Below are 27,006 nucleotides of genomic sequence, written 5' to 3'. Positions count from 1 at the left end.
TTAGTATAATGACAGCTAATATGGTGCAGGGAATAAGATTGAGGTTTGTCACATTAGACACCTGCCTGGGTTCTATTCTTGACTGCAGGAAGGGAGTTAGCATACGCGCTTTGCTAACATTTAAAAAATGGAGGTTGAGATTCAGCAGCTCTTGGCCAGCACTTTCCAGAGTTGGAATTCATGGCCTTAGTCAATAGTAAGGGAAGTAAAGTACATGGAAATATAGCCAGTAGCCAGAAGAGATGAGATTTGAACTCTAGGACTCACCATTCCTAGCGCAAGAACTTTCTCCTAGGCTACAGAGGTAGAAGTTTGGTCTTTTCCCCTCCAGCTAAAGTGAGTTAGTGATGGTACCCACATCAGATACATTGGGTTTGGCTTAATGCTCCCATTTGTCATTACTAACCCTCCCCCCCCCCCAAAAAAAGAGATAATAAATATAGCGCTTGTCCATATGGTGTAACTGATATTGGCATAATTGAAAACAGAAGGAGCAAAAATGGAGACAAATGACAGACCCCAGAGTGTTTTAGATTTCTTGTAAAAGAGATAAAAAACAATCTAATAAAAGGCTGCCAAAGGGGGTGATTTTTAAACTCATTCTCCCTCAATCAGTTCATTTTTCAATCAAGCTTCTGTTTATTCAAATTTCACTCAAAGTTTACATTTCTATGTCTTGGTTTTTGCCATTTCAGATGTTTAAAAAAAAAACAAAATAAAGGTTTAAATCTCCAGTGAAGATTGCATTTCAGTTTAACTATGCAAGAGTTTAACTACTTATATCAAGCCTGTGCTCCTACTTATAAACACTTATTACCATCATAATTAATAACTTCTGATACCATCCACTTGTAAAATGATTTTGTAATAACGGTCAAACAATGAAACTGCAGACTAACATATAGGTGCTATTACTCCAGACTGCACTATGGAATCCAAATATCAGTTGTGACAAAGGGAAGTTGAGTTGGTACAAGCATTTGTACTTCCCTGTAATTCATCACAAGACTTCAGGTGACAAGTTATAGCCATATCAACCTTTCCTTGACTATGCCAATTAAAGGTGAAAAAAGTATTTTAACTTTGAAAATAAACAGCAATGATACAGGAAGGCAAATTTAATACATCCATACAAAGTTACAGTTAAAAAGGCATTTTGTAAGTTATGACAGAGTTTTAATAGTTCTTTTTAAAGTAAAATGTACAAACAGAAATCAGTCTTAATAACCAAACAGTGGGATATTAATTTCAATTTACATTACTAAATAAAACCTAAGATTACATTTTTTCTTCCCTTCGGTGTCAAAATAATGTAACTAAGTTCTCAAGTTTAGGGTGATTTCAATATAATGACCAAAGTACTGTAAGTGCTCTGAATACATAAGGCCTCTCACTATTCTTAAGTACTTATCATGCAATTGTCCTTCTCATTCCTAGCTATTAAAATAATGTAATTCGTCAGATTTCAGCCTTCAGGCTGATTTCATGGTAGTTTATCATGGAAACCAGCTTGGGAGAAAGATATACATGTGAAAGATTTGATGGCCAGCTGTATTGCTAACATCTGTGTTCTTTCACACAAGAAAATGTGGATGTGTAATTGGCACCATACAACTATTTAAGAGGGTATGGTCATTTGCTGGTGGTACAGAATTATTTTTTCTTGGCAAGTACTCAACAGCTGTAAGACAGCATGTGTTGCTGAATCTCAAAGTTTTAATTTTCTCATGTACAACCTAAATGAAAAGCATTTACTAGTCTAGCGTCTATTTCAGACAGCCATGAGTTATAGATGGTAGAACAGATTACGATGATCCTGATTAAGATGAGGAGGCCACTTGATATTTGCCAAAGTTTAAATCTGCTGTGTGTGTGTGCGCGACATATGGAGCTATTAAAAGTGGCGAGTGGGTAGTACAAAAGGCTTAAGGTCACTTAAAGATTAGTCAAAATGGTTGTTTTGTACTTTTAAAACACAACTATAATGAGTTAAATAATGGTACAGATTTGACTAAAATAGCATCATTAAAATAACTGCAGAGCCAAACTAACAGGTGAGTATTCCTTACAGCAAAAAACAGGTAGTTTCTTTGTCAGTCTGGGTTTTTGCAGTACTAGCATGTTTACTTCCCTCTACCAGTCAGTGGGGTCAGGCAACAATCATGCACCTCCCCATGTCTTAGTGTTTAACATACAATTTAAGCTAAATTTTACAAATATACCACTATATTTTGTGCAATGCAAATACAACTCGAAAACTAACCAGTTCAGATAAAATCTCTGATCATTAACAATTACCAGCTGCATTAGCATGCACAAACATAAAAATTTATAGATTTCTGGATTTAAGGAAAGGAGTACTTGTGGCACCTTAGAGACTAACAAATTTATTTGAGCATAAGCTTTCGTGAGCTACAGCATCCGATGAAGTGAGCTGTAGCTCAAGAAAGCTTATGCTCAAATAAATTTGTTAGTCTATAAGGTGCCACAAGTACTCCTTTTGTTTTTGCGGATACAGACTAACACGGCTGCTACTCTGAAACCTGGATTTAAGGAGTCATTTTTCTTGTTTTGAATAAAACAAGAACATTGTTAGGATTTTGTGTCCTTACAAGTCTACTAAGGACACAATTTCTATATTCTTTTAAAAATAATATCTAGGCTGTTTGTGAAAAGTGAAGCATGATTACTCTTTGAGCTAACTAAAAAGGGCACTTGAAGACAATGTTCTTTGACAACTATCTGTTCAGCATTCCACATTAACTGCAAGAATGGGTCACAGACAGACTAGAGCTTCCTTCGTGCTAGACATTTGTCTTCATGGTGTTTATTACATTACAGAGCTCATGGCATGTGAAGTAGAGGGCAATTATTCAACAGTGTCCACAAAGAAAATCATTAAGAAGAAAAATCTGCCCTGACTTTAGTGACTTACACCCAATGCAACTGATTGCACACAGAGTGTAAGCCAAGTCAGAATTTGGCACAAGAAGTCATTTAAATCATCATGTAGGCCAAATGCCTTGATCCTATGGAGAAAAGGCTACCAAAAATGCCTATAACTATGGAAAAAATGACATTTTCCCCAGTATTTGTTTTAAAACATTTTGCACAGTAAGGCAACACATATTTGAGGAACAAACAAGATTCAAAAGAGCACTTCAGACTTGGAAGTGGGGAACACACACACACACCCCATACCCTCTGAAAAGCCTTTTTTTAAGACCAGAAGCCAGCAATACAATATGAAAAGTGGCTTTTCAGAACTTGAATTTTGGTGCTTATCTTTTTTAATCTTTACCATAACAGCCAACTGCTTGGCCTTGTTGCTATGTTGCAAGGACCTGACAACTACACTAGCCTTTCTAATTTGCAGATGATCATGACCAAATAAATAAATAAATAAATAATATAAATAAATAAATAAAAGCACCCAAGAGAAGCCTCCCACAATTTTTAGAGTAGAACTGTACTGCAAAATATATAGCTATTTTGTATACTCAGTTAGCATATTTTGTACATTTTGTTTTTAGCAACTCCATCTAAAATCAACAGCCCAGCAAGTGTATCTCACAACAGGTTCCATCTGCAGATGGAGTTCTCCTCAATCATTTTATAAGATAACGGAGGGGATATTTTCACATTGCTTCTTCCTCCAATAAAAACAAAAAAAGAAAAGCAAGAAGATATAAAAGATTCATTGCTATGAAGTTTCAAGGGTCCACATAATTTAATAGTTCAGAAACTAGGCACTTGGCAAGGCAACTTTCTTGTACTATTAAACGCAGCTTTAGAAAACATTAAACTACAACTAACCAAATCTAAATGTGGGTTAATAGTCAAAAGCCGTGGTCAATAAAGTGACACCTTTGTACTCAGGGCAAGCCATTTCCGGTTGTTAGTACTGTAGAGTCACTATAGCTGGGAAAATAAGCTGTGTTCCGTTCTACCTCAGCTAGGTGTAGACTCCAGAATCTTCATTCCCGTTCATGATGTAACAGGTAGTAAACTTGATTTTCAGATACACTGGCTGACCGGGCAGTTAGAAAGTGTTTAGATTTGTAAACTAATGAAGTCACCGATGCACTACCACACTATTGTTTTACTGTCATGTTTCTGGTTACAGCAGCACTGTTAAGTCAAACATTTACTCCTGGGGGAATTCTGCACTAAAAAATTAAAAATTCTAGACACAATATTTTAAAGTTCTGCAAACTTTGTCAAAACAACACTATATAATCATGCCAGTTTCAATTATTTTGTAATTTATTTCAAAATACTTATCAGCAACTGTGTCTAACAATACAGACGAAAAAATTCCCTCAGCTGTAGAGTGTTAAGTAAACTGCTATGACAACCCAGTGTCTGCTTCTCTGCTCCCCCTCCCCCTCGTCCAGCAGATAAGCCAGACACCCAGAACCTAGCTGTGGGCCGCCCCCCCAGCCCAGACACTCACACCCCTGCTCCCCACCTAAGCCCAGGATCCAGAAGGAGAAACAGCCTGATGCTGGGTCCTAGTCTTGTACGGTGTTTCCAGCATGTCGCCTCCTTCCCTCAGGGCGGGCTGGGTACTGCAGCTGCTGGGAACCCTCCAGCTCCTTCCCCATCCCCCAGGCAGCATCTTCTATTTGTGAGCTGGGCTCTGCCAGGTCCAGAGCCCCATAGTGGTGGCCAACAGCTCTGCAGCCCATTTTTGTGGGAAGAAAAGGAAATTCTGTACATAACATTGATTTCTGCACAAATACTGCATTGTAATGCAGTGAACATTTCAGAAATGAAGTTCACAACTCTAAGGTTGTTAATGACCAGTATTAAGGCACCAGCAGCAATCCTGAGAACTTCCTAGAAGCCTTCATCTAACTGGCAAATACATTTACTGAATAAGATAAAGACTCTTCCCTTCTGCTGGCAATTTCCTTCTTTTTCCATCCACGTGGTAGGGTTGCTAGGTGTCCAGTTTTCAACCAAATACCCAGTCAAAAAGGGTCCCTCCCCAGCCTGGTGAAAATGAGCAAGTGAGTGAGGGTGGTGGAGAGCAAGCGACAGAGGGAGTGGGGATGGAGGGAGTGGGTCAGGGCCTCAGAGAAGGGGCAGAGCAAGGGTGTTCAGTTTTGTTCGGTCAGAAAGTTGGCAACCCATAATAGGTTGGGAGGGAACATGATCTATTTCCTCCACACCTTGGAGAGAAGGATGGACTCTCCTCCTCAGAGTGTGTTTGTGTAGGGAAAAAGGAAGGAAAGAAATAATGAGCCCTTGGCATCTCTTCTCCCCACACCACTAGGGTTCATCTGCTCACTCTTCCCTCCACTGCCAGCGGAAAGTGCTGATGTAGTGTTCCCCTCAGTGCAGCAAAGCAAGTGAAGCACCAAATCAACATTACTTCTGAGTAGAGGAATCTTAGAACTATGCAGTCTCACAGCTCATACAGCATCAAGTATAGCTGAGCTTGCATGTCATCAAATAGCCATCACTTCTCTAGGAAGTGATGCTCCAAGCATACTTCTCAAATGCCCCTTATTTTGAAGGACATCACTCATTTCCCAAGTTACCTATATTTCACACAAAGCACCTCCCTTATTGCTACTGTTGAACATTATCTATATTGGAAAGAAATAATTGCATTGAGGTTAATTACAATAAAGGAATGAATCCTACAGCATTTTAATTTTCACGCATAAATAAAGTTTTTAGTCCCCCTCCGTTTCGGCCTTTGCCACACACTGCATCCCACAATTGGTCATCGACGGGTTGAGCAGTATGGGGAAAGGGAGTCCCAACACTTTGGCGCATGCGCCATTGTGGCGGGGCATGCCCCCCACACAGGCCCTGAAGGGGTTAATGTGGGCCTTAGAGGCCAATTATAGTATCTGGCTGTACCTGGAAGGAATACCAAGCTTAACTGAACATGAAGTCCAGGTGGACAGGAGCAAGCTGGTTAGCATAAAGCCAGGAAGTCAAGAGCCAAAGAAGGCTGTAAAGGGGGAGTGTGCCGTCACTCTCTGGGACCATAGATGGGGGAGGAGAAAACCTAAAGGGAGAATAAACCCTGGGATCCTAGCCCTGGAAGAAGGAATTGTGGGGAAAGAATGCCTGAGAGGGCTGAATAGGAGGAGCCCAGATAAACAGCAGCAAGGAGCACAACTGAGCAGATCTTGGCTGCTCATTATTGGATTCCAGCCCAGGGACTCTGTGTAGAGAACAGGCCTGGGTTCCCCTACAGCTAGTCTGGAGGCACTCTGTTACCCTGGGAGGACTATATAACGGCCTGGCCAGATGACTGAGTCACAAAGAGGGAGCACCCTGAGTCGAGGAGAGGGAGAGAGAGAAGGGTCACAGCGTGAGTAACCAATGGAAGAGGGCACCACACCACACAGGAGCTGGTCCCCAGAGGAAGGCACAAGGAGGTGCCCCCTATAATGAGTATACCCCATCACAGCCATCATGTTTGACTTGCTGATTTGTATCTATACAGCAGAATAGAGAAAGGAGGGTTTAAAAATCTAGGCTGAATTTCTGTGATGACGCTGTGATGATGCTCTGCTCATGATTATTAATGCTTTGCATACCCTTTGAGCGAGTTCATTGTTAACAGATGTGACAGTTTTAAATTGTACAGGAAGTAACCAAGCTTTTTAGAACAGTAAAAGTGAAACAAATGGCTAATGTGAAATTCTGGTCTGACTGCCCACCTCATTCTGCAAACTCAGTTTTAAAAACTGAGAACAACTTAGCATATAATATTCAATCTGAAAACATTTCTGTAAATTAATGAAACTTCAGACCCCAGAGTCTAAGATCCACTTTCAGCAAACTGATTCAGATATGCATAAATTATATTCTATGAAGACATTTGGTCAGATGAGCGCCGAGTCAAAAAACCAGGGAACCTAACAGGGCTACAAGTAACCTGTTAATTTTGGATTAAGATAAGGATTTGTAGGGCAGAGGAAGGGAATTGCTCACCTAATAAGTTCATGTTTTACAGCTTATGTCCATTATAGTCACAGGGATGGATTCTCCAGCCTGCTAAGGCTATTTCACATTGTGTAAACTTCAAGAGGCTACAGAAAGCTAAGACAAAATCCCTGCTGTGCTGGGGAACGCTCCCCTGGTGGAAGTGGCTCTGCTATCTATAGTGCCAGCATCCCCATGCCTCCCTTTTTCCTCCATACACGAGGTGCATGTCGGGACAGGAACTCTGTACCAGTGGCACAAGGTAAGGCTGGCTATTTGCAACATAGCCCTGACCAGCTCTGAATCAGTGCCCTGTAGCTCCTCCTCCCACCCTTCCCACAATCATGATCCCACCCAGATGCAGTAGAAAAATCAACCCCATGCAAACCAGACTTGTTCTGAATTCAGAGAAATTAGAAGGAGGAGGGAAGATACTCAGAATGAAAAGTCCTAAAATTTCATGTAACTAACCAGAATTCTGGCCCTCTGCATTCTCCTATAAATAACTTAAATGGGACAGTCAGTTCAAATGGTGCCCAAAAATTATAGTTTATAGATAGTAAAAACTGCTTTTATATAATTTAAGATTGACAAATATTCTAATAGCTTATAAATTTTGAATAATAAAGAGTTCTATGCAGTTTATAAACAAAGGCTTTGATACTGCAAATGTTAGGAGTAATTTTAATTTTACTCGTGCCATTAAATTTAATAGGACTACTAACATGTGCAGTTATTCATCTGGGCCAAAAACTGTAGCTATGATCTAGTGCATGGAAACCTGACAGTGAAGTTAACTAGAAATTGACTAGCATGAGAAAAATACAAAAACAACAAAAACATAAATAGTCAAACATTAGATTATTAAAAATTCTCTCAACTTTAGACACTGACAGACTAAAATTCATTTTAAGCACCTGGTATGGTATATATGGTATAAAGAACTGTCTTTCTGATAAGCTCACTAAAACTATTATCATTGTGTATATATTATACACACACACACAGTTGGCTCAAATTACAGAACAAATAAAAAGCACACAAACTACAGACAGTTACAGTAAAGAAAGATATCATTATTTCCAATTCCTCCACCAGTACTGTCACTTTGATTTACAGCAGTTTCAAATTGTTAAGCAATGAAAATATAAACTTGACCAAATACAGTCAAGCAAGTTTCTCAGCAAGCATTAATATACTCAAAATGCATTCTAGGGGTGTGCAGAGCAATACGTTATCATCCTGGGAAGAATCTTGTTGGCTTGCTGCCATGTTAGTTTGGCTTGTAGACAATACTAACTATTCCATTCCCTGCAGCAATTTTTAAACCAGAACTAGCCATCTGAAAATCAAATGTATTTTTAACTACTCTTATTTTCGTCTGGTACTGTATTTCCCATTTCACCTACAAGTCTCATCCCAGTGACACTTTGCACCTTTTTTTTTTGGTCCAAATTACTTTTTTCTTGTGTTTATATTTAACATTAGTTTATTTCCCCCTTCCCCTCAATCCATCCTCTTTTGTCTCCAGTATTTGGTGCACATACTCTGTACCTTAATTTAAGAAGTTTGTATGGTGTGTTATTTAACAACAAAAAACAGATCCCTTTTCAATCTTTACTCTTTTCTAATTTGTCTCAAGTAAATATACAAGCTTTTAATTCTTCACAGTGCCACTTGGACTTCAAAGTTTTGTGTTTCCCTCACAACTGTGCAGAGAACGCCATTCAATGATCTTTACGTTCTAACTGTATAGTCAGTTACAAGATGCACAGAAACCCCTGAATTCAAACCAGTCTTGGGGAAGTAAAGGATTTTTACCAGGAAGTTACAGGTCTAGGACTGCAAAAATGATTTTTTAAAAGTTTCTGCAAAAACTCACTCTGGCTGTTGGCCAATCTCCTTTCAAATTATTAAATTCTCTGTTAAATTTGGCACGTTTTGCAGTTTAGGTCACCAGACCTTCAAGGTAATCAAAGAATGCTAATCTCACATTTAATTAATACTCTGTATTGAAGCAAGAGCTAGGGGAGATTCTGCCACTGGAGCTCTGGGCACTGTCCCACTCAAAAAGGGAGATACCTATTTTCGTCTGGGATTTTTACCAGCACATTGCACTCATTCATACACAAGCCAACAATGGGCTCTAAGGCAATATCAGAATTTCACTGAACAACCGGAGCCAGAGCTTGCAGAGGTGTCCATAATGAGCACATTCCATAAGGGGCTCAAAAGAATCAACATTAGCTGTGTGACTTCTCTGAAAAGTTTGACAGTCACTATACAGCTCTGAGGGTAACTTTCTAAATTGCCCTCAAGTAAACATGGGGAGACATGTGGAGCTCAGGCAAGTTACTATGCACCACCTAAATTTCTGACTCAGCAATCACTACCTGTTAATGGTGACTGCCTCAGCACATAAGGCAATAAATATATTCCACTCCTAGCCTGCTGTATTTTCAAACAAGCACTGCCTAGTAGAGTGCTCGCTTCTTGTTTTTACTGCCCACCCAAATAAGTTATTCTGCAGGTAACAAGTTTAGAGAAGAAATAACCAATCTTTACCAGACTTGTAGTCGCATCAAAATCAGGGTGTTCCAGTTGCCAAAAAGACAATGAAAGGTTGGGACTTTGAAAAGTACCTAGTTGAGTCAGGAATGTAAAGCCCATTTGCAAAAGTTAGGCAGGCTCTTCCACACTTAAATCCCATTGAAAGCCAATGGGATTTAGGAGGCTGGGGCAGATTAAATGTTTAGATGCCTAAAGATACAGATAGGGTGCCTAATGGGATTTCCAAAAGTGTTTAGACACCCAACTCCCATTGAAATCAATTGGAGTTAGGGCCCAAATCCTTAAAGATATATTGGCATTTATCTGCCTCTTTAGGTGCCCACATTCATCATTTAGGCACCACTGACATTTTCATAGGCACCAGCATCTAAGTACCCATGGCACCTAAGTCAACCTCTGTAAAGCCACCTGAGCGCTGATGCTGTTCCACAGCTAAGCTAGGGCTCCAAGCACCTCTTCAAGTCTAAGCCCCAGAGACACCAAAATAGGATTCTTAAGTACAGTAGGCAGGGGAACACTTATCTCACCAATGGGGCCCAATCCTGTAGGCATGCTCAGAGCCTAATACCTGTTACCTGCCAACCCCTGCATCAGGAGGGTCAGAGGCAGGCTACCAATAGGCGCAGGAGCAGCAAAGCACATGCAGAAAAGGCAACGAGGGCACACGGCAAGTATAAGACGGGTTTCAAGCACAAGCAGGAGATACAGTTCTGGATGCTAGGGCATGGGCTAACTAAGAGGCTGACCCAGCTTAGGTGCCTAACTCCAGGAGAAGATTCACAGCTGATGATCTTGAGTGGAGAGGTGGCTATCTCTGGCCCATCAGCCACATGCCCCAGGTCAGCCAATTAGATGCCTAAGCCCTTCTTCCCACCACTTCATTTCTGAATAGCTTAGGAAAGTTCCTGCCCAGTTGACCAGCTTCTGAAAATCCCTTTCTAACTGCCTAAGCTCTCTTCATGTATTGTATGGGAAACTGGGCGCCTAGTCTGGGGCAGACCACCTAGGGATTAGGCATTACAACAATGAGCAGAGCAAAGCATAAGTACTTTTAAAGGCTTGGGCCTGGGTGATTTGAAAATCCCACTAGCTGACTAAATACTTCGAGTAATTTAAGCACTTAGGGCCAGAGTTTAAAAATGGGATATAGATGCTTTTAAAAATTTTACCCAGGGTCTAAGTCCCTATGATCAAAACACTACGAGTTACAAATAATTCATAAATATTCAAGGTTGAGTTACTGTGAAGAATAAGTCATGTGAGTTCTTTATTAAGCCTCCACCACATTTTAAAGGTGTGTTTTAGAAATTTCCATTTAGTTATGTATGATTTTCTGTATTCCCTTTCCGGTCATTGTAGATTATCAAAGCAGCTATGTTTAAACAGAATCTCTCAAAACCAGCTTCCATCCCACTCCATCTGATTAACTGATGTCATGATTCTGAGTAACACAACCACCTCCACATCCTTGGTAGCACGATGTGATGTCACTGTATATGATGATTGTGCCACCACAGAAACCAGGGTGATTTAAACAAAAATGCTACTATATGTAGTTAATTATTAGTAAAAACAAACAAAACAGAAAAAAAGGAAACTGTTACAGAACAATTACTTAAGTGATTTTTTTTTTAAGCATTTCTGCACCTGAAATAAAGGACTAATGCAAAAAGTGTTCTTTAATTTAAATATCAAAATACTGTCTGCTGGGCTTGCCTGGTTTCTTTTGGTAGACTATGTCTACACTGACCTTACAGTGGCACAGCTGTACTGCTGCAGCTGCACCACTGTAAGGTCTCCCATGTAGCCGCTTGATGCCGGCAAGAGAGAGCTCTCCCGCTTGCATAATTAAGCCACCCCCAATGAGTGGTGGTTGCTATGTAGGCTGGAGACACTCTCCCGCCAACACAGTACTGTCGACACTGGCACTTTTGTGGGTGAAACTTTTGTCAGTCCGCTGTGTGGTTTTTTTTTCCCCCACACCCCTGACCAACAAAAAGGTTTTGCCGACAAAAGTGTTAGTGTAAACATAGCCTAAAAGTTTGAATTTTAGTAGGTAGATTACACAAATCATCTTAAGACAGATATTTACTTACAATTTTCAATTAAAACTCCCTCCAATGTCAGCTACGGACCATAGACCAAATCCTACCTTCATTCTGACCACCATGTTGCAGAAGTTAGGCAAGAATGTGCTTAAATGTAGGAAGTTTTCTCCTTTATACAGAAAAAAAAACTAGACACTTTCTGGACAGGGAACATGGTAAAAGAACTGGAGTTTCTTCTATGATAATTCTATTACTTATTTTATAAATACTTGATCTTACTGTAAGAGAAAATGTTTAACATTAGAAATATTTTCACCTGCGGTTATATCTATCTTTTAAAGACATTAAACAAAAGAATTTTACAGTGGGAATGCAATATTTGCAGAGAACTCCTGCTAGTGAATTGGATGCACCAAAAATGGAAAAACTGCCATCAGCTTTTTCTGCTCATTCTCCATATGAAATCTTTATAGGATTTCTATAAATTGCTGACTACAGTTTTGCCAGTTTTGTCCTATACACAAACATATTTAAATGAAAAACTGTGGAACAGAGAGAAATCTAGTAAGAGAAAAAATGTCACAAGAAAAACAATTATTGAACTAACAGCACTAACCTTGCTGCTCACTGTCTGCTTCAACTTTTGCAGAACTTGGTGCTACAGGAAGGGGTCGAGGAGGACGAGGCTTCGGAGTCGGGGGAGATATTTTTTTTCTTCCAATATATTCTACGTAAGTTCCTGGAAAATCCCCCCTCTCCCCTGTGGTTTCATTACAGCCGTTCAACCAACCAATTTCCTCAGGCTTCGCTTCTTCCCCTTCACTAAATCCAAGTGCTACTAAGGTACCTTTATTCACAGTTAATATATCCCCTAAGTGCAAGTCAATGTCTTCGTCTCGCTCTTTTTTGTAGTCATATAAAGCTCTGTACTGGTATCCTTCTGCACTCATCTTGGCAAATATTTTAACATTCAATAATGTAATTAAACAATAACAAAACTCAAGTTGTCCAGATTAATCTTTATGTACAAACAGATTAAAAATGTACTAAATGGGATAGTTAAAATGTCAATAGCAATTCCTAAAGAATACAATCCTCCAAAGATTCAAAAAGCACCAGGATCTGGTATTATGTTGCTGGTGTGTTCCACTTCAAGTCTAGATCAATATTCTTCCAATTAATTCCTTTTCTGAGTTTCCTGGCACTCCTGGGACCAAGAATTCAAGTTTAGCTGAATTTTACAGCCTGTTACACCTTCTTCTGATGTACTTGCCATAGAACATCCATTATTGAGCTCCGTGCACATGCTGTATCTAGAAAAAGAAAAAAAGATTCATGACATTGTTTCAGTCTTCATTAAGTTTGCAAGACTTCAACTATGTTACATTTAAGTTATATGCAAGACATACTTCTGAAAGCATGGGAGAGGTCATACATTCCCATGGAAAGGCTGAAAAGAGGGTCAAAGTCACACCAAAACTATGGCCATTTACACATGCTAATTTTCCAAAGTCTTATCTGGTCAGAAGAGACCAATTTAAATCCTTCAGTCAAATAGGATGTATGTCCCTCTGAACCACCATGTCTCAAGACATATGGCATACACTATGGATATCGGGGCACCTGCAGAGGGCTAGCTGCTCCATACTTCTTCCCTCAGCACACTCAGCTGTCTAACCTCACAGCAGGACTCCATCTAATGCCTTTCTGCTAGCACATGGCCCCAACCTTTCTTCACAGGAGATATGTCAGGACAGAATGGGAACCCACTAGAATTAGTGATGACATGGTCAGAATTCACATCAAGGGTATTCCCCTGAAGTTTTACCAGAGAATGAGGATGTGCACAGTTGTTTTCCTGTAAGCCCAGGGACCTCCATACATGCTTGCATAGAGGAGCTTACTTGCTGTTTGAGAAACGGGGGGGGGGAGAGGGGGTGACGAATGATGCTACTTTTACTAAGCCTCCCTCCCCCTCCTACAGATTGTTTGGGCCCTTTTAGCACGGTTTCCTTTAATTTTCATACTCTGTGCAACAGAAGTCAGAAGTCATCCTGCCCTCTCTCAATTTTTCTTAAATTATGCTATGTTATATTTTTGGTTAGGTGAGGGTCTTCCCCCTCAATTTTTAATTTGTTTTTCTAGTGGTAAAGTATGTTACTCAGCAACTGAAAATGACACACCCAGACCGCCTAAGAAGGGGCAGTTGAGCAGGGTTGAGAGAGTGGGTGCTTAAGTTACTTAACACAAGAAACTATAGGTCTGAAAGTTCAATCAAGTCTAACTAGAAAGCAATGAGTAAAAACACTGTTGAAAATAACCTTTTAATATATAGTAACAAAGATATACAGAACAACAGAATCCTTTTAAACTGTATTATTTGAATTGTTATTCCTTTGCATCTACTTACGTCCAACCATCAGGATACCTGTGTTGGGATACCAAACTGCTGTGTTGGGATACCAAAGAGTGCGAACTATTCAGTGTCACACTGAAAAACTTTTAAAATGCATCAGAATAAAAGTCTTAAGAGTTATGTAATATGATTAGGCAATAATTTTACTGTATATTGAAGTGCTGTGCAAGTGTAAGAAATGTTCATAAACTAGTTTAATGTAGTAGAAAAAATCCAGACTGAATAGTCCCATATCAAAAAGAACAATGTGAGAACAAAGGGCCCGATTCACTGGTAGGTTAGAAAAATTTTGCACTGCTCAGGTAGCATGAAGCTGCCCTAAGCCAGTTTAACTGGGCACTGCTGGATTCATCCTGAATAGTAGAATCCTCAAGAGAGACAGCACTGCCATAGGGGCTGCTGCATCACTCTCCATCACAGCTACCAAGGGGGGGGGGAGGGGCATAAAATCCTTGCTCCTGGCTAATTTCTGGCTGCTATAAAGGCACCTGGCACACCACTGCAGTTGGACCAGGAAGGAATTATTGAAGCCACGCTTGCACACAACTAGTGGCCCAAACAATGACATAGAAGTTGCAGATAGTATGCTAGAGTAGAGGTGGTATCTACCAGGAATAACGGTTTCTGCAAGGTTAGACCACAACATCAGGCCTGCCTGTCAATTTTGGGTGAGGGGACAGCAGCCATTTTGTCCTGCTAAAGTTCCTCACATAAAGCCCAGTCAGTCTTTATACACTGATGGGCAAATGTGGTTAAAGAGTTTAAAAAACAGCAATAAATGACAGTCTTAGATATTAGTTTAGCTGTATGGCAACGCTCTCTTTAGAAAAATCAACCGTGTCACCAGTTCTTTATTTTGTCCTGTTAAGATGTTATTCCAAATGGAGTTATATTGTCTCTATCTTCAGACATCTGAGTTAAAAATAAATAGCTAAGAGACCGCCTTAATTATTATTCAGCTAGGGGAGTTTAAAATGGGGGGGGGGGGGGAAGGCATACCATTGGCAAGAAACATTGCTATATTTAGGGAGGAAATATGAATGAATAGCCAGGTGGCAGACGGAGTGGAGTAGTGCACAATGGGGTAGAAGGAGGATTGTAAACATACCAAATGCTAATTTGTTCTATTTGCAGCCTAAGGGCTTGATCCTGAGGAGATAGGAGTACTTGTAACCTTATCAATCCTTAATTCTGGGCAGAATTCCACTACGATATGCCTTGTGCTAACACCACTTACTTAAAATTAAACACTAGATTGCTAGAGGCTCCTACACATCATCCCCCACTCAGATTTTTAAGTATTTTCCCCCGTATCCAAAAAATAATGTTCTGGCACCCACACCTGTGGTACCAAAGCATTTCCTCCCACAGCAGCATTCCTCTGTTGACTAACTAAAAAGGAAAATGTATCTGCCTTCCACCCCCATGAATAAATGCTGCTTTCAGTCTTTGCCAGGCTGGAGGGAGACTTGCTTCAATTTGCTCATGTTCACATGTATCCACAAAATACTTCTATATCATCAGAGTAACAAAAATCCACCCCCTCCCCGCCCCCAATAGACTACACACAAGATACAATTGTTCCTATCATACATGCATTCATCTGACCTTTCTTTCCAAAGATTCCCTAATCCACTGTGGGGGAAAAGAAAATTCCTAGAAAAATCTGCCTAGCATAGAAACTTTCCTTCTTTAATTATCACATGAGCTTTGTCAGCAGACCAGATCAACAAATTTAGAGATGCAGTGCAATGCACTGAAAGAACTGAAATAGAAGTTCAACAATGGATATTTGCTTGACTAACTTCTCCCCACTAGGTGTCTACAAGGTGCAATTCAAATTTCAGTTATCGCTACAATGAAAGTGTGATGCTACCATTCTCTAAATAAAAATAAGATAGATAAGTAGCTTGTTTGGATGTTATTTTGCTAAAGAAAAGAAAATTACTATAATAAACCAATGAAATATCATAAAATGTATTGTATATGATTTATCACACCATTTATAATGCCTTATCCTTAGATGAAGCAGTTTAAGCATCTGTGGTTTCCTGCACTGAATTAATTCAAATATTTTTACAAAGACAAACTACACTGATCAATCCCAGATTCCTGCAAAAAATGCCACTCTGAAACTTAAGCAGACATTCCATAAAATTTTATATATACACTGACTGCAAGGCCATGCTGGAGATAAATGACAGCATCTTGAATTTTTTTTTTTTTTTTTTATTTTTACCAATTTATATTGCAGCCAGACCTAAGTGTCTTTCCATCCTATTAAGAGGAAGGATAAGTAATCCCCTCTGGAATCCTCCTCTGACAGGCAGTTAAGAGGTCACCCATAGACTGAAATCACTTCTGCAAGGAAATCAGCTTTCCATCAGTCAGAGGGACAGAATTCTGTTCCCACAGGTGTAGGATTGGGGGACAAACTAACAATTGTCAACACAACATACTGCAAGTACAGCCAATCCATCGCTTGGAGGCAGGGATTTGGCAACCAAGTGTACTTTTTCCTCTCACTTATGGACCAGAATCCTTGAACCATTAGATTGTTTCTACAAACCCAGACAGGAAAGTTGCAATACACTTAACAAAAGCTATTCTTCCTTCAAATACCATCATTAAGATTCAGAAAGCAATGCAGTTTCTCAAAAGTAGTATAAAACGTTCCCATACCAAGCTGCTAAATATCTCCAATGAAAAAAGTTTGTTGTAGAAATCTGTACATAAACTTGCCAAATTGGAAGACATTAGTTATATTACTAAGTAACTCTGAAAGGGTTTTTTTGTTTTGTTTTTTTAAATATATGGGGAAAGTTTTCAGAGATCACATGGAAAGAAAGGCAAAGCATAGTTCTTTCCATAAATCTCCCAACATAAATGCAAGTAAATATTAATTTATTTTTAAAAAGTTTCTAAACACAGTCCATTAAAAAAAAAAGCAGGAATAAATGCATTATGTACATATACCTCTAAGTTCTAATGAAAATAAACCAGCGGGGCAGTTTTTCATGTGAAGTTGTACGGATTGCTCATAGTGGCTATGAACAAGAGATTGAATGCTGACATTTAAATCTAAAGTTGCAATGCTATGAAAGCTTTTCAACAATATAAAGATCTAACATCTTGCTACGCTCCTACACCACACATATCATTGAAGTAGGAAGTGCCGTCCACTCTTTGGTTTGCTAAGTCAGCCAATTCCTTTATTAAAAAAGAATCGCTACTACAGTTTGCGGACACCATGCCTGCTTTGGTTCCTGACGAGAAGTTAATAAACGCTGAAGTTTAAAAGTTGGGAGCGTCCTGCGAGCCTCTCTCCCTTCCCCACGCCCCGGTCTAACAGGGGAGCTGGCTCCCGCAGCAACTGCACAAGACGCTGCACACAAAGGGGAAAGTGGCTCCTGCAAAGAGCCTGGCTGGCTGCACAGGGCAAACCCGGAGCGCTGTCTCTCGCCATCTCGGCCACGGGCAGGACCAACTACGGGCTAAGCTAGGTTTTGAACAGCCCAACGCCCCCCGCCGCGGGGACGCAGGCTGCCTGCAGCACGGGGCAGCGCTTCCTGCCCTCCCTGCCTGCCTGCCACCACCCCCGGCGCGCGGGGCTCAGATCCTGCCCCCGCTCCGAGAGGCCCCGGCCGTGCAGGAAGGAGCCCAGCGCCGAAGCCCCCGGCTCGCTCGGGCAGCTCTTCCCCGGGGCAGGCGGGGCCGGGCGCGTACAGCCCTTACCGTCCGCAGCGGCTCCGCGCCGTCCCTCGCTCCCTGCGGCCGGGAGCCCGCTCCAGCCCCTGCACCCGGCACCGCCGCCGCGTCCCGCTCGGCTCGCCGCCCCAGCGCCCCTCCGCTCGGTGCCCCCTCCCGGCCCGGCGTGCGCCCCGCCTCCCCACGCCCGACCAACCCGCTCCGGCTGCGAGGGCCGGGCGCCGCCCACCCGGCCGCGCTGTCATGCGGCGGGCAGCCTCTGCGCTGGCCGCGGCCCCGGGCGCCTGCTGGGTCCGGCCCGGGTCCTGCGGCCGCCGCGCTTCCCCCCGGGGGCTTCTCCCGGCCGGCCGGGCGCCGCCTTCAGCGGGAGGCCGCCCCCTGGAGCCGCGCTCCCGACCTGCCCGGAGACCCCCAGCAGCCCCGAGAGGGCGGAAATTGGGGCCCTCCGTTGCCCCACCGCCCCGCGGGGGAGCAGAAGGAAATCAAGGCCCGCAGCTGCCCCTCGGTTACCCCGCAGGGACCCCGGGGCCCGCTGGCTTTTCCTGGCCGTGGCAAGTGAGGGGGCTGGGGGGGCAGCCGAGTTGTGACTGTTGTACCTGCCGCCCCGCAGTGTGCGTGGCGCTGTACGCACAGCCCCGGCCCCCAAGGCAGGCCACTGGCCTTGTGAATCCAGCTCAGCGCAGCAAAGGACATCAAGGCACAAAGGGGAAGGAAGGGTAACGGGGGAGGAGAGTTGGGCCAGTGAGAGATCACTCTCCTCTCGGCATCCTGATCCTCTTTGTGTGTTTTGTTTTGTTTTTTAATAATAATGTAATACATGAGGGTCGGGTTGAGAGTGTCCAGAAGACAGGCCTGGCTGTACCCGTATGGGTGTATTATAGGTACCCGCTGCAACGCAGTGTCCTCTTCACTGGTGGCTGCCCCAACAGCATGATGCAACAGGATGGCGTTGTGTCAAAACATCATCCTGTCACAATGTGATGACATTTCCCAAGTCCTCAAACTTGACCATGGGACAGTCCTATTTAAAAAACGAGGCTAGCCTGCAAAATCTGGTACAGATGATAACGAACCCTTGTGCACTGCTCACCTCCATCCAGTGGTACATGCTCTAAGCTGTCGCGAACCCAGAGCTGCGAAGGACCTAAGTGTCACTACTGTGAACAGCCCTGGTTTGGCGGGGGGGTTGGGGGGGGGGAGGATAAAGCAAGAAGCACAGTGAAATGGGAGGCAGTGGGAGCCAAGATATTAGGCAGGTATAATTAATTATCATTTTACAGTGCCAAAGTATGCTAGGCTCCACACAATACAGATTAAAAAGATATAGTCCCTGCTCCAAAAGAATTTACACTCTAAATTGTATATGTGACAACAGTGGGTGTAACAAAAGCACATGGGTTGCAGCAACAGGATCGTGCAGTTAAGGCATATACACATCATGCTAGAACAGGTATTTGATTGTCTGTAAATTAAATAATATGTATACAAATGTTATGATTTACTTGTGGGTGTCAGTGTGCAAGTGGGTCTTGAGGGATTTCAGTGAGAGAGTGGCTTGGCAGGTCAGTTCTGGAAGGACATGTAATGCATAGAGGCCAGCAGCATGGAAAATCATGCAGAGACAGCCATGCAAGAAGCAAACAGGTAATCCAGGCCGTATCATTGGGGGTTGGGTATGAGTGGACAGAGTCACAAGATAAGGGACTAGGCTGGATGTGTAGGCACAGGTGGAATCTTGAAAGCAAGGACAAGAAATGTAAGCTTGATGTGGTGGAACAGGGAGAGCCAGTGGAGGGATTCAGAAGGGCGGGATATTGTAAGATTGACGAGCCAAGAAGATGATTTTAGCAGCTGTGCTTTGTATGGATTGGAGAAAGGTGATGTGAGTGTCGAGGAGGTCAGACAAAAAGCAGTTGCAGTAATCAAGACAGGACATAAGGGCACTGACAAGAGTTTTGCCTATCTGGAAAGCGGGAAAAGGTCAGATCTTTGAAATGTGGTAGAAGAAACAGCAAGACTTAGACTGATAAGGTGATGCAGATGCCCAAAAACGTAGATGGTGTGAAGCCTGATGATTAAGACAAAAGTAAATTTTTTTGTATGGAACTGCCCTGTTTTCAGTGGTTCATTCGTGGAAAAAAAATCTGTTCATCGACTGATTGTAGCCACTTTTGGTAGGGAGCAAAACAGATTCACTTCAGTACAGTCTAATTAGTTTTCACTCTCTCTAAAAGGTTAGTGGATAGTGGGCATGGAGGAAACTAAATATTTTTTGAGTTCTGGCTTACTTTTGATATTTTTCTTTTTAATCAAGGGATTTTTAATCACAAAACTCTGGAAAATCCTGAACTCTATTATTAAACTTTACATTTCTCCTTGGTATGTTAAATTAGTTACTATTGTTATATAGGCCCAATATTAAACAAATGAGTTTTAGGGTAGGGTGTACTTTGCAGCAGGAACATTTTTTCACTGATCTGACTCCACAAGTTTTTAATTAGAACATAAAATCAAACGTATTTTTTTTCAAAGATGTTCTCCTGAGGCAAGTTTTCCCATGATTTCCTTCTAGGGTTCTGTGGACTATTTAATATTTTTTCCTCCTCTCTGAATCCCCAGTCTCATTGCAACCTCTGCCTTTGCATCCAAGGAGAACTGAATGGACTCCCTTTGAACTATTAGCACCACTCCTTCATCAGTTCTTTAGGTTGACTTATCTCAGCACAGGTGTTTTCTGCTTCTGTGTACATCAACAAGCACAACAGGGCTCCAGTCATGATAGGGACCTGCCTAAACATTACTGTAATTTATATATTAAATATAATAAATTGAGGGATGTTGAGGGAACTGCCAGGCCTATCCATCACACATTTGTTAAGGGTTAAAAAATGCAGGACTATAGGCAAAGGTAGAGAAAAGGAAAAAAAAAGGTACCCCTCTTCTTTCCAGACTGCTACTTCTGGGATTTTCTGTAGCTGAGGGCAGAAACCACATGAATTTTGAAGGGGGTTAGAAGGCTGGCCTGGTTGGAAAGCCAGTTCCAGGCATTGGTCAGTCAGTTAAGGATTTAAAGAGACGTCAAGAACCTCTGCAGTTTGGGGCCTTGAACTGTGAGTGTACAGGTGGGGAAAATTCTATTTGTGGGTGCTTCTCCTCTGAGCAGCTGCTTGGAAACAAATACATGACCCAGTCCTGCAAGCCCTCTGCATATAAAGAGGGCATGTATTTCAATGGGAGTTACATTTGTGGAGGACTTGCTTGATCAGGCCCAAAGTTTCTTCTGAAAAATTTCATTAACCAACTGAAAGGCAAAGCCACAATGTAACATAACAAGCAAGGAAAATTGTCAAACCAAGCAATTGGGGAAAAGAATTAAAGACAGAAGTGGGGGAAGGGTGAAATAAAAGAGGACTCAATTCACAAAAACTGGATTAGCAAGGTGCAAGCCACATTCACAGGAGGTGTGTGCTGTAAAGGACATCTTTAATCTTGCATTCATCGGGGCTCCACAGAAGGACGGCTGGTAAAGGCTGCCTAAGGGGGTGCAATAAATCAGTGGAACTCCCATCTACCCTAAGCATACCATTCTCTGGAGCTGGTGCTGATCACTTTGAGGTTAGTGATTGCTGTCTGTTAGCAACTAGGTGAGTTGAGCCAGAATACCAGCATCTTTAAAAATAAAAAATAAATAATTAAAAAGGTGTGCCATCCCCCCTGCCCTCAAAGGAGCCCCAACTGATCAACTCAGCAAGTAGTGTGGAACTATACAAAGTGTCACAGCAAAGTAGAGTTGGAGTTTAAAGAGGCTCCCTGGAGTTTTGTCCTTTGACTCTAAGACATCCTCAGTCCCTGATGCATGTAAGAGCCCTATCTAGGGCAATGCAGCAATGTAACTGGATCAGCACATTTCTCTCCCCTATATTCAGAGGCAATTACTGTGCTGTACTTGAGTGAAATTAGCCCAGGGAGCATATTTCCTTGTTGGAAAGAGGTTCAGCCTGATCTCAAGTTGGAAATCCAAAAAAACAAAAACTGAGGTGAGAGAAAGGAAACCAGGGTTGTATTTGTTTAAAAGATCTGAGATGAGGGCAGTAGCATCCACCAAACAGAATCCATGGGGAAGCCAGATCTCCCACAGCATCAAGTCCCTCACTTCAATTTCACCTGACAAACCCCTTTTGTGCATTCACTGTCAGATTACTTTTTGGGGGCAGGGAAGTTTCAAAATTCTTCTGCTGCTTTTAAAATCTTTTATATTTTAAGTCCAATTCATGTCCGGGTAATTCCATTGACTTCAGTAGATTTGCAGTGGGGATGAATTTGGCCCATTGGGGCAGATTGTAAGGGGTGTCTCTGTGTAGGGAAGTTCTGTTGGAAAGTGCTTTGGGAGGAGTGAAGTGTCTGCATCACTTGTCATCAACTGAATGAGTCCTGTGGACACTTGAGATGATATCATACTATTCTGGAATAGACAGATTTCAACCAGCAGATTTAAATGCAGTTGAGAATTGCTGGTTGAAGATGAGTCCGTGTATGAACTGTAAGATAGACTGTTTATTCCACGTTCCGTGCGTGTGTGTGTGTGTATCTATAGTAAGTCTGTGGCTACACCAGCACAGTTCACATTGTCTTTGCCAAGTTACTTATGTAAAACCCCAAAGGATTAAGCAGAAGTATGTGGAGTCAGGATAAACACAGAAAACCAAGCCAAGTTCATTGCAAACATGAAAGAAGGGAGAAAAAAATCTCAATGAAGAGAAAGAATTAAAGGCTGTGAACTGTGATGTATTCCTGTTATAGCTAGGACAAAGGGCATATAGTATTCCAAAGAATCAAGCTTAATGGATAGCCTTTGGAAGGCAAAACAGTAACATGAAAAGCAAGCTGCTTCTTTGCTTAAAAGTGTTTTTAACATCAATACATTGCCACCCATGACCTACAGAGATGGAGGGGATGCTAAAAATCACACAGGAATGTATAAAAGAAAAAGCCCAAGCTTGCTATCATATTGAGATGCATGGAAGCAAACCCAGCCAAATACATACTTAATAGACTGTAAAGAAGCTGAATGGGCACATGAGTAACAGCCATGCTGCAAGTAAAAGAGGTGAAGAATGGACTAGTTTTATGACTCATACTGATATTAAAGAGAGCAAAGGCTAGCTGCTGTATATCTTTACAATTCCATTAAGATAACAGTCATATGTACTTATAGTCCCTACATATCGCAAATGGAGAGCTTTTGCAGAACCTACTTGCTTTGTTTGATTCAAAGCAAGAATGTTTACAGAGGTAATAATGAGACTTTTGTTCTGCAGTCGACAGAATATGGCTGTGATGACGATATCTCCGAAACTCCCAAGATTTTTCCTCAATCCACCAAGATCACCCTGGCCTGACCAGGCACATAGAAAAAGCACGTGAATATCACTCATCTGACGGAGCCAAAAATCCTGACCAGTCATACTGCTCCACCTTCCTCTTTGGTTAAACTTTTCCACAATACTTAGAATCATTCAGAATGACTCTTAGAGCAATTACCCAACCTCAATACACCCAAAAAAAACCTTACCCCATGAGCAGTTTTTTACAATCAGTAAAAGGAGAAAAGCCAAAGAATTTTTTACATTCACTAGGGACCTTGATGTGCTAATCTATTAACTAGAAGGTGCTCCAATATTATGGTGATGAGCAAACTTACAAAACACTAGAGTGGGCTTGGAAACTATTTTGTTCCTGCAAAAAATGTCAATTGAAATGAATTCTTTTGTTTTTGTCAACAAAATTCTTTGACATTTTTTAGGTTTAATGTCAAAACCCAAACATTGGGGGGGGGGGTTCATTTCTCAGCCACCGGACACTGAATTTTTTATTTTTTTCTAGAAACCCCGGAAGTTTTCAACAAAAACATTTTTCGCAAAAATTTCATTTTGTCAAAAAGCTATTTTCTGTTCAAAACAAAATGCCAGTGGAATGTTTTTGACCAGCACTACAATGCACAGAGAGAAATATTTAATGGTTTTCTTAGCTGCAACATTGCAGAAAGTGGTAAAATAATGTATTACAAACAACATATCTGCAAATGTGACATCTGTGTTTATTTTTCAGCCAAGTAAAATGATATAAACATAGATTCTGCCTCTTATTAAATATGAGTAATTCTTCTGTTGGTGAAGTTCCATTACAACACTTCCCACCATCCTGTACAGATTATTTCATGTTCACGAAAGGTATAGGTCAGATAGCTCTGCAGACTAAAGTGTTCTGTGTAGACAACAAATACATCATGAGTAATAGTCTTACAAGCTTTTACAACTGCTGTATCACTGATGCACCCAGTGTAAGTTAAAACTGTCTTACAGGGACCCCCTAGAAATTAGAGAATGTAATTAAATGTCTATAGCCATCAAATTTATGTCTTTTCTTTTGAGACTATTAATAAAGGTGACAGTTGTGAGATGGGTTTTAATATGGACATCTGAGCTTGGGAGGATTCCGATTCTATGATGAGGGGCACTATGCAAGAAACAGATAGATTTACATAACAGGGTGGTGTGTCCTCTTTAAGGAGTAGTGGGGGGGAAAGGCCAGCCAACCCCGGTTCCATGACATGGGCTCTTTAAGGAAATAGGTGTTCAAGGGAGCAGCAGACAAGATGGGGGATGGGGACCAAGTCTTAATCAGGTAGATAATCATGATAAACACAGCTGCCCAGTGACTCTCAGAAGGGGAGAGAGGGCAGACAGCCTGGAGAAGAGAATTGCAGGGGCATATCGAGTGAGGAGAGAAAGTCCCTGGGATGGGAACCAGAACCAGAAGAGACTGGTGACCTTGGGAAGTCATCTTGAATCACAGTACAGCCCCAAGAAGAAGAGCTGTGGGGCCCCTGAATCAATGGGAAGAACCAACAGGGACCAAGGCAGGAGGAGATCCGTGGAAAAGACTCTCTAGAGAGGCCAGGGGCTGCAGTGAGACTGGCAGAGCTCCCTGACTCAGGAGGAACTGCATCAGATTGGGGAACTTGAAGCCCTGGAATAAGGGTTATATGGAAGCACCAAGAGGGAAGGGTGGGCCTGAAAGGGCCAAAGGAGACTGACTTTTGTAAAGACATAATAAATTAGATCCCCCCAAAAGGGGTTGCTTGAAGTACTCAGGGCTATGAATAAGTTACTCGGAGAACCAGGAGGGAAAAGAGGACAGGTGCCTACAGGACCACATTGGTCCATGAGAGGTTGTGCTCTGGGATGCCACCCTGCCATTTAGATTTAAATGAACTGCAACTCATTTTGTGTAAACTCTCATATGGTAAAGGCTCTCCGGTTTAGTCTATGGACTCCAGTCATCTGAGGCATCCAGTTCCCCGTAAAACAATTATTCGTAGCAGTCAGTGATCACTTTAAATAGTGATATACCTCGTAGATAGGCAGCACCTTCATGTCTTCAAAGCATGCAAAGCACAAGGCCCTGCCATGCAATATTTTCAAGTTGATGGTGAAAGTTTAGGAGCAGGTTGATCTTCCAACTTAAACAGAATTATTTTTGGATGGGGGGGAAAGATATTTCAATATAAATATGAATGATCCAAATTCTGCATGGCAGTAGTATGTACATAAAATGTTCATGCATAAAATTCCTTGAGAGATAGCAGTAGCTTGAAACTAACATGAAATTAGGGCCCTATCCTGTGAAATCAGTGGGAGTTTAAGGTTCATGAGAAATGCAGATCTAATCACTTTCAATCGCTGCTTGGGCTGGGGAAATACCCTGTGCTGAAGCACCAGACAAGAATGATTCTTTGCTGCTACCCTGGACTAGAGTTGTTAGTTTTAAATCTTAGTCCTTTGGGATAAAGTTGTCAAATGATGAATTTGTGCCAACTTGACACCATGTTGAAATCAAGCTACATAGTGACAAAACTTCATAATCTCATGCTGGAATATAATCTCAACACAACGTAGCAGATATTGTTCCATCAGGCCCCAAATGGTGGCACTGACAAAATCAGGGTTGTTTCATAAAACTGAGATAGTAATGGACGCAAGGGAGTGGAAGAGTGTCTCTCACCTTCGCATATGATACTAAACTACAAAAGCAGTGCCTCTATTGTTCCTCCACATAACATTTTTCTGACAGGAGTAGCAGAGTGAAACTTACAATGGTTGTATTAGTTCCACCCCACTGTTGCAGCCAGAGCCATTGGACAAGTGCCCTCATCAGGAGAATCCTCACGGGTAGGTTTGGGGGGGGGGGGCACAAATGAAAATAGCGAAGCATGTCCTCTGACATAAGCATTTTCATGTCTAAAGTTACTCACCTACTTCTGAGACACCAATAGAGGATACTTTTGAAAATTGGGGCCATAATATAAACGTATATACCACTGTTCTCACTGCAGTTGTCCTTTTTTGTAGTGTGTTTCTGCTGTTTGTAGCTGCTATAAAAATTCTATATTATGAAATAATATGCATTACAATAAAATGTTTTTAAGAAAAAAATTAATATCAGTGTAAAACAAACATAATAAAATGATATACAACCTTTTGGGGGGAAAAATTCATTTCAGTCGGCATTGGCAACTTTAAAAGAAATGTTTGCCAGATATAATAAATTGTTACAGAAAGATTTTTTGTACTACTAATGTTTTAATCACCAAAAAAGTGATCAAATAAATTTTAGTTAGTATTTTTAAATATAAACAGAATTGTTGTTTACAAGTTATTTTCTTACAAAAGCAGAAAAAGACAAGGTATCAGCTGTCCAACCTAAAGGGATACTGCAGAGAAGTGTTGTTTTGAAAAAACAGTTATGGGTAGCCGTTTAAGAACAATATATCAAAACAAGTATGCCCAGGACTTTGCTAAATTGGAAATAAAATCCATCAGTTACTAATAGAATGAGAGCAATGCTATCCACATGCTTCAGTTGTCATCTCCCTATTATCAGTGAGCCTCAGAATAACAGAATAATTTAATGTTTTTACTTGCAGCTGAAGTGGTGCAACTCCCTCCCAATTCTCTTTTTAACTGTTAAACCACAAAAAAAAAAAAAAACCCAACCCTAAAAAAAAAACAGCTATACTAAAATGAAGTTGAGAGTTCTGAGGAAAGCATGTAAATTCAAAGATAAGGCTGCTGATATGCAGCCCCTTACTGTTGGAATTGTTCCTTGTTATTGCACGTCTCATGTGAGATGATGATACTGGGCTTTTGTACAACTCCCGCAATTCTAGAGCTTTATTTTAAATGTTGTTTGGAATATAGGCTATCTTCCTGTAATGTTTCAGGTAGGGAAAGAATGCCTGGAATAGAG

At 41.4% G+C, this 27,006-nt stretch overlaps 1 protein-coding gene across 1 annotated transcript in view; it reads right to left on the bottom strand.

Moving 5' to 3' along the window:
- PIK3R1 (phosphoinositide-3-kinase regulatory subunit 1) overlaps positions 1–17,844 on the bottom strand; it is a 79,795-nt gene extending 61,951 nt beyond the window's left edge. The window contains exons 1-2 of the mRNA XM_037902934.2: positions 17,725–17,844; positions 12,190–12,886 (exon numbers count right to left, since the gene is read on the bottom strand). Coding sequence (XP_037758862.1) covers positions 12,190–12,523 — 334 coding nt within the window. The 5' untranslated portion in view covers positions 12,524–12,886; positions 17,725–17,844. The remainder of the gene's footprint in view (positions 1–12,189; positions 12,887–17,724) is intronic.
- Between the last annotated feature and the right edge of the window lie 9,162 nt (positions 17,845–27,006).

This window comes from Chelonia mydas, chromosome 5, assembly GCF_015237465.2.
Source record: "Chelonia mydas isolate rCheMyd1 chromosome 5, rCheMyd1.pri.v2, whole genome shotgun sequence".
In the NCBI taxonomy this organism is placed as follows: Eukaryota; Metazoa; Chordata; order Testudines; family Cheloniidae; genus Chelonia; species Chelonia mydas.
The sequence above is the reverse complement of the archived record's forward strand: the minus strand, read 5'-3'. Positions and strand labels throughout refer to the sequence as shown.